The sequence below is a fragment of the Priapulus caudatus genome, unplaced genomic scaffold (assembly GCF_000485595.1).
Source record: "Priapulus caudatus unplaced genomic scaffold, Priapulus_caudatus-5.0.1 Scaffold1, whole genome shotgun sequence".
Taxonomy (NCBI): domain Eukaryota; kingdom Metazoa; phylum Priapulida; class Priapulimorpha; order Priapulimorphida; family Priapulidae; genus Priapulus; species Priapulus caudatus.
Genome location: NW_014577062.1, coordinates 143241 through 150986, shown reverse-complemented (window position 1 = coordinate 150986; position 7746 = coordinate 143241). Strand labels below are relative to the sequence as shown.

General features: G+C 43.2%; 1 protein-coding gene across 1 annotated transcript in view; it reads left to right on the top strand.

The window, feature by feature from the left end:
- Nucleotides 1-3635, top strand: part of LOC106811830 (myosin regulatory light chain 2, ventricular/cardiac muscle isoform-like) — a 5943-nt gene extending 2308 nt beyond the window's left edge. Inside the window, exons 4-7 of the mRNA XM_014815582.1 lie at nucleotides 524-625; nucleotides 1903-1981; nucleotides 2288-2336; nucleotides 2636-3635. Coding sequence (XP_014671068.1) covers nucleotides 524-625; nucleotides 1903-1981; nucleotides 2288-2336; nucleotides 2636-2740 — 335 coding nt within the window. The 3' untranslated portion in view covers nucleotides 2741-3635. The remainder of the gene's footprint in view (nucleotides 1-523; nucleotides 626-1902; nucleotides 1982-2287; nucleotides 2337-2635) is intronic.
- Nucleotides 3636-7746: the final 4111 nt, after the last annotated feature.

The window sequence follows — 7746 nt, the reverse complement described above, 5'->3', positions numbered from 1 at the left end:
TATATATATATATATATATATATATATATACGTATAGGGCTGAGCTGGTTAGCAACACGTAGACCGCCGCAGCGCAGGGTTGCTCCAGGAATAGCTTGAATTCCACTGCTGCAATCTTATCCGCCATATTTATTTTTGGCATGCATTCGAAGCCGTCGCGTTTTGTGCTGCGCTTAGCTAAAAAATCGCGGAACCTGGTTTAACAGTATAGACTGGTCTGCAACTGTAAGTCTGAGCTCACGCTGTTGTACTGTCGGGTCAAATAATGCCACTATAAATAAGCAGCGTAAATCCGAGAAAGCTTTCGCACGTCGCGGGGTTGTGAATGAACGCGATTTCTGCTTCGGCAATAAACAAACGGTCGTGTGGAATTTCGTGGACTAGTTGGCAGTAGTGCAGCACACGCGTCTTCAGCGCGACCATTTTTAGTGTTTTCGGGACGCGTATTCGATAATGTACCATTTCGCTTTCTTTGAGTGATGTTGGCTCGTGCAGTTTCTGTAACAACGTTTGATTTTCGCAGGACGAACGGCCAAGGACACAGAACTTGATGAGATGCTCAGTGAGGCACCAGGTCCCCTGAATTTCACAATGTTCCTGCAGTTGTTCGGTGAACGATTCTCTGGTAAGTCCATGGCTTTTCTAGTCACGGCCTTTAGATCGTCGTGAGAACGTTGTAACGCGAGCGACTGTTATCTGAAGCAACAAGAGCGGAATATTCTCATGTTAATCATGAGAACACATACAAGTACAGAATGGATATGAATTTAGGCGGATCTGTGCTTTATAGTATCTATGACGGGTGAATTTTCGCCGCGATCCATATTCATGCCTTGTTGATAATACTTCGGTGCGATTCCCCATTGATAATTGCCCGTTGAAATTCCCCCGATGATATCGCCTGTGACAGGCGCACGGCCTGGTGGTTCCTACAGAGCCATCATTGACTGCTTCAGATAAAAAAAAAAAACAACGCCGCATTATATCAGCGTCTGGAGGACTAACATCCTATATCTTTAGACTAGAACGGCTTGTAACAAATGCAGTGCGCCTAAGTGAATGCTGTTGTTTTAATTTGCGCCCATCCAACACATGTAACGAAAGCGTCGACAAAAGCGGGAGCCACTGAGCAAAGTACCAGTGAATGTTACCGTGTCGCTCACATTACACTGTGAAAGGTTCACGGCTAGTCGATATGCCTTGTGTTTTCGTTAACGGTAATTTCTATCTCACAAGATCGCGTTAAAGAAATAGAACCGAGGCGATCTCTCAGGGAGTTTAGATCAGTAAAAAAGAAAACAGAGCAGCAGCCAAGGTTAAAATGTAATCGCAACTGAGCTATGAAGCCAAGGACGATAAAACTATATGTAAAAAATATGTAGGTGCCCGTGAAATGGTCGGCATAAAGGAGCCGCATGTTTGCGCGCTGGTCTCCTCTGCTATCGCCAACGTCATACATGTCAAAAATAAAAATTTCAGCCGCCGGGCTGCTTCCGCAAATAAACACACTACAATCCGGTACGGGAAAGTAGATCCAGATTGTACTCGCCGTCATGTTATGCGAGCATGAAGTTTGATAGTTTATTGGCTATTTTGACTGTAATGTGTTATTAGAACAACAAGCTTTATTAATGCGACCAGTTCTACTCGTGCAAACAGCGAGTGCTGTCATACATACAGCTTGTTAATTTGTACACTATCTACTACGGTAGAAACTATTTCAAATGACCTCCGTGTAATACAGAGGTCACGTAGCGTGTGCTCTAGACGCGGCATTATATATATATGCCTTCTATATACGCCGTAATATAGCCAGGAGCTCATCGATGCATTGTCCAAACCCCTGCATACGGCCCGTAAAAAGTACTCTTATATAACCCGACGATTATTTTTCAAACACAGGGTCTGATCCAGAAGATGCCATCCTCAACGCGTTCAAGCTTTTCGATCCAGAGGCCACTGGAGCGGTCGATGCCAAGAAGTGAGTTAGAAGCTGTGTTCTATATGACACATTGTAATTAATATAATTTCAACGGTCAACGCAGTTTCGCGAATTGATGCTCTAACTGCAGCGAGTTTAAGTCTATGTCGTTGAAGTTAATACATCAATAGTAACGTTAATACATCAATAGTAACGTTAATACATCAATAGTAGCATTTTATAATTGCATGGGCGGTATGAAATTAAAGTGCTACACTGTTATTGCTGTCATGAGTGTCGCGTGGAATAATTTGGTATAATTTCTACACACAGTGAGTCATTATTCCGCATTTCTGTTTATTTCAGACTGAAAGAACTTATTCAGGGAATTGGAGACCGATTCGACAAGAAGGAGGTACGATTAGCTAAGTAGAAAAGTAGTGCCAGAAATGGTTTCCAGACGATTGAAACTATAATTAATTGATAATAGACGATTGATATTAGACGAATATCGAGATTGATATTAGACGGATATTAAAGAATTGATATTAAACGATTAAATTAATATGTAACGGAAAAATTGACTAAACTGAAACGTATCCAACGCAATCTTCACTAACCTATGTCACCCCATACACGCCCGTATGAATCACATAAAGCGAATGGACAAACAACCTTCAGCGCGACGTGACTGATCGCGCGTGTATCTTATAGGTGGAACAGCTCTTCCAGAACGCACCAGTGACTAAGGGCAAGTTCGACTACAAGGCCTACGCCCACACCCTCACGCACGGCGAGGAGGAGCTCGAACAGAGCTAAACACCGCGATCAGGAATGGGTGACACCCGCCAAACAGCACCATCCCGCGCGGGGACCATGAGGTCGGGAAACTCCGCATCGCTGAAGTGTCACGACATCACTAAGCCTCTGGATCAAACACCAAAGTTGAAGCACCGTTAATACGACGTAGTGTAGTGCTCCGTTCACCAGCTGCACAACGTCGTTGCACCTCAGGACGCTGATACTGCAAGCGATGGGTTGATTTTGTTGACTAAATGGATTCTTGTTAAAGATGAATCGTTGTACTGTCATCGTCAGCGTTTACTGTGCTGTTGTAAAAACTGTCAAATTAGGGTGGATATTATTGCTGAGTGGGGTGTCGTTTAGCGTTCTAATCAACATAGTAACACGTGCATCAATGCATAGTTATTGCTCGCCTTGCCTGATTCTGCAATAATATTCACCAATGTGCAAAATGTGTGTGCGTGCGTGTGTGTGTGTGTGTTCGTCTTCTGTCGCATTTCTGAAAATCACAGCTTACTAATCGGCTTTCGAGCCCGGCTTTCAGTTGCCCACTATACAGCAATCAGGACTCCTTCATTTCACTTTCGCTTTGCTACGTACATTCTTGTAGTATTTAAACTCAGTTAGATTTCATCCGTTGTGGGCAACTAGAAAGCTAAAGCTAAATCGTCAAAATCAATACCAAGAAAATATTAACTGCCCAGTCTTACGTCCTTCATTTCTTTCTCAAATAAATATCATCTGGATAATTTTTTGTCCGTTTATCTTCATTGATTCTGTGAAACTGTTTCATACGGAGGTGGTAACGTAGTAAGTAGGACAAGTACTTGGTCTACGCAAGCCTAGACAGTAGAGTGAGGAGTGTTTGTATATTGACAAAAATCCAGTAAAAATAACCTGTGCACAGCAATATTTTGTTTGTATTTACATTTCATCAAGATATTCTGATATCATACGCCTATTACAAATCTATATAAATAAAGTATATACAAAGCGTAAGTCCGCAAATCACATCCAAATGGAGACACCCAAAAACTTTATTTATAAACATGTGCGTGGTCTCTGGTTAGGATATAGGCTATATATTAGATTAACCTCTCAGGTCACTTAACGTCAGGCGCAGACATTTGATTATGGATTTTCTGCCGTGGCGAACGTATTCCTAGAGCTGATTTGGCCTACATAAATAAAAATAGAAACATAAATAGAAATAGAAGTTAATGTCTATTCCAATGGCTTGCCCAAACGACTGCGGTGCCAGACGGTCGCTCTGTTTCCGCTGGGTAAGTACACCCGCATTTGCGCTATAGCAGGCGGGAAAATTTACTAATTTAATCTTCGTCAAGACTCGTGGCCTTTCACCATATGCACTCGCCGGTTCACGTACATAGAGATGAGCAGAATTGCGGGCACAGGAAATGTACTAGGAGGACTAATCTAAAGATGAGTGTAATGAAGGGGGATCGAGTGTCTATGAGGTGTATGGAAAGGGGCGGAGGAAGTCTCGGACGGGAAGATGAGCAGAATGAAGTAGCAGGGTGGCCGTGGCAAAGCCAACGTACCTGGGGACCAACAAAGATGGCGGCAGAATGATGTTGAGGGTGGCCGGAGGTGGGAAAGAAGCACAGATGAAGGCGGGCGGAATACTTGAACAAAATAAAGAAGGACAGTGACTAAAAGTGGGGCACATTCCAGAACATTCTCTAAAAGAGTACTGTATAAGAGGTGCCATAACGAAAACGGGACGTAGATGAACGCCAGACTATATATATATATGAGTAGTAGATATTCTACAACCACATTTCAAAATATTTTAGAATACTCTCAAACATCTTGGAAACATATTCTAGATTCTTCCCGGACATTTTTGAGCCAGAACAATCTAGAACAATATAAACCGTCTATATAACAAACATTATGAAGATTCAACAAGAAATTACGTAGTACAGCAGCACTGGCTTCCTATTACATTCTGGGTTTTAACCAACTTTACCCTTTACAAGATCTGACATATATTGATCTATCTTGGTTAAATTTTACTCAACCGTGTTGATTCAAAACGTAGGCTACTGTTGACGTTTCGCCTAGCTTCTATCAGGAAGCTTTTTCAATCACTTCATCAGTTTTGACCACCAGATGGTGTAGTGGTCAGCAGTTTGGTCCACACGTGTCTGAGTCTGTATCCCCACCACTGATCTCTACCAGCCCTAACGCTCATAGGGTCTATGTCCCCCAGAGTACTGCCGGAACGTACCCTGGTAACTATCTAGCTGATATGGTTAGGGTTGGGGTTAGGGTTAGGGTTAGGGCGTCTAAGGCGTTTAACGGGTTGGAGAGTTAGCGGGTTAGGGGTTAGGGTAGATAGGCTTAGGCAACTCCCTAGACTCGTTAGTGAAGTAGGCGAGTACGGGTCTGGCATATTAGATAGTAGTATTTAGTACCAGGGTACGTTCCGGTATACAGGACCGTGCCCAGGGTACGTTCCGGCAGTACCCTGGGGGACATAGACTCTATCAGCTATACGAACTAGCGTGGATCGGCTAAGAGCTATCATAGATATATAAGAGAAGATTCTCTCTCTCTATATCTATATGGAGCTATCCAGTTAGTATAGTAGAGATCAGTGATCGCCCACTCGTCACGGTTGATGTTCGGGTCTAGCGGATCCAGATGGCCTTTTTAATCGCAGCGCCTGATCTTGGATTTGGCTCCGCGATCGATGATCTCGGAAATGTCCCAATCGATCGGGTGAGTGTCGCTTCGCTACGTGGTCCGTGGATCGGCGGATTTGTTATTTCGGTAGCCGACTGTTTTCGTTGGGCTCTTGTAAGAAGATTTAGGAGCTACGGTGTCTACGTCCTTTTTATGTTCTTTAAGGACGGATTTCAAATTTTCGGCCGGTCTTCTCGCAATATATTCGACAGATCATATTGGTCCTCCGCGACCCGGGTGAGTCTAAACCATTTATGCCACCTCATCGTGGCGCGTGGACGACACCGATATCAGACCAGCGAAACATAATTCAGGACTGTATGCCAAACAGACGGTAGCCACATGCCCAAAAACCAGGCGCCATGATTGCAGGTCCGACGACGCGGAATATTAAGAAACCCAACGGGAGAGTCTAAACCTCATATTGCGAGTAGGGTTGTAATGCGACTCCAGCACAGCGCTGCAGATAAAAGCGACTGCAAATCTACTTCGGATAGAGTCTTTCTTTAACAAGTTACTAATTTTGTAACCCCCTTGTTTAAAGCCCCTTCCGCTTCCTGACACCAGCCCAATGTTGAAGAGAGTATTTGCCTCCCCATGTTAAATGCTACAGATTTCATCAAATAACACATTTGGCTAGACGCGCTCTACTGCTCTAGGCGCTGAAGAAGAAGCTGAACTGATGAAATATGAAAAGTCGCAGTGGGGTGAAGGTAGGTAAGTGTTACAAAAAGGGAGAGGTTCATAGTGTTGCGAGCTAATTCATTATCTATTCGCCCTAAACTACGCTAGTTACACTAAACTGTCGTATTACTTTCAACGTTTGCTACGATTTGTTATTCTGAAGCATTTTCATGAGTCAGATTTACATTAAGCAGATTGGAATTATATACAAAACGTATACGCTATAATATACTATATATATACATTTGCGCTCTTTCTAAATATCTTAGACAGACAGCTTTGGGATTGCATATCCATCACCAAACCCAAATCATCGTCGTATCATAGGCCTAGCGATGGGCGAGATGGAGAGAGAGATAGAAATGGGGAGAAAGAGCGAGACGAGAGATGCGACGAGAGAGAGAGGAGAGAGAGAGAGAGAAGAGAGAGAGAGAGCGAGAGGCAGCACGAGAGAAGAGAGAGACGCTGAGAGCAGAGAGAGAGAGAGAGAGCGAGAGCGAGAGAAAGAATAGATGCATAATACAGAGGAGAGTGTTTGTTTTTGTGTTATACGTTTGATATGTTAATGATAATATGTTCATAATGTTATATAACTATATATATATTAGTAGTATTAAGTATATACTTATATATATATAGATATATAACTATACTACGATTGGGTCAATATAGTATATCATATCTTGGAAGAAAACTAAAATAAAAATTAAAAATGTTATGTTATCAATTTGAGACATTAGTGAGTAATGATGTTCATGATTTCTTATATGGCTATATGTATATATGCGTAGTATTATTAAAATAATGACTATCCTGGATCTGTTTCTTCTAGTTTGGCTTTCTAGTTTGTTTTTTTAGTCGGCTTTTCTAGTAGGCTTTATCATGTTGGGTCCGCATCGGCGAACGCATGCATCACGCCAGGCAGAAATATGGCATGTCCCTGTCGTCATTTGGTAGGGGGTCTGCTGAGGAAGACAACAAGATCGCGGTCCCCATCTACGTAGGCACGTCATTTCAGGCTCTGAATTACATTGAAGGATCTCTGCATCTGACTATGTGTCCGTGCCCTCCAACAGTCTACCCATGAGGAACTTCTATAATCCGCATCGACGCAGGCCCCATTAGAACAATGGTAAAAAAGCCTTTTAGCTTGTGATAAAGGCTTTCACTGTTCGCGCTGGCTTTGCTGCAGGCAACATGTTTCTTCAATACAAGGCTACCCACGCGCATGAGGGACGCTTCCATCTCGTGCAACATTGTGTAGTAACGCACGCCCTTCTTCAAGGGGAGCATCGACAGCTGATGACTTCCTTCCTTTGTAGCTCATCTGCAATGGCCTGGCAGAATTGACTGGCGCCTCGTACTAGGACAGACATCGGTGTTATGAAGAACTCTGAAGTCAAACTTCATACTGGCATACTTGTCACCAGTTGCTATGGTGCGCATAAGTAACTGCCAATCTTCAAGTCGCCTGGCTGTCTATAGCCTTCCTATACATGGTGTCCTTGTTTGGGCACTCTTGGACCAAGTCTTGGCTAGCGAGAGCCTCATCAAGACATCGATTTAGGCTTGTACTCTCAGGAAGTTAAAACAGGATTGGCAGGATTTCGTAGTCGTAGCTCGGC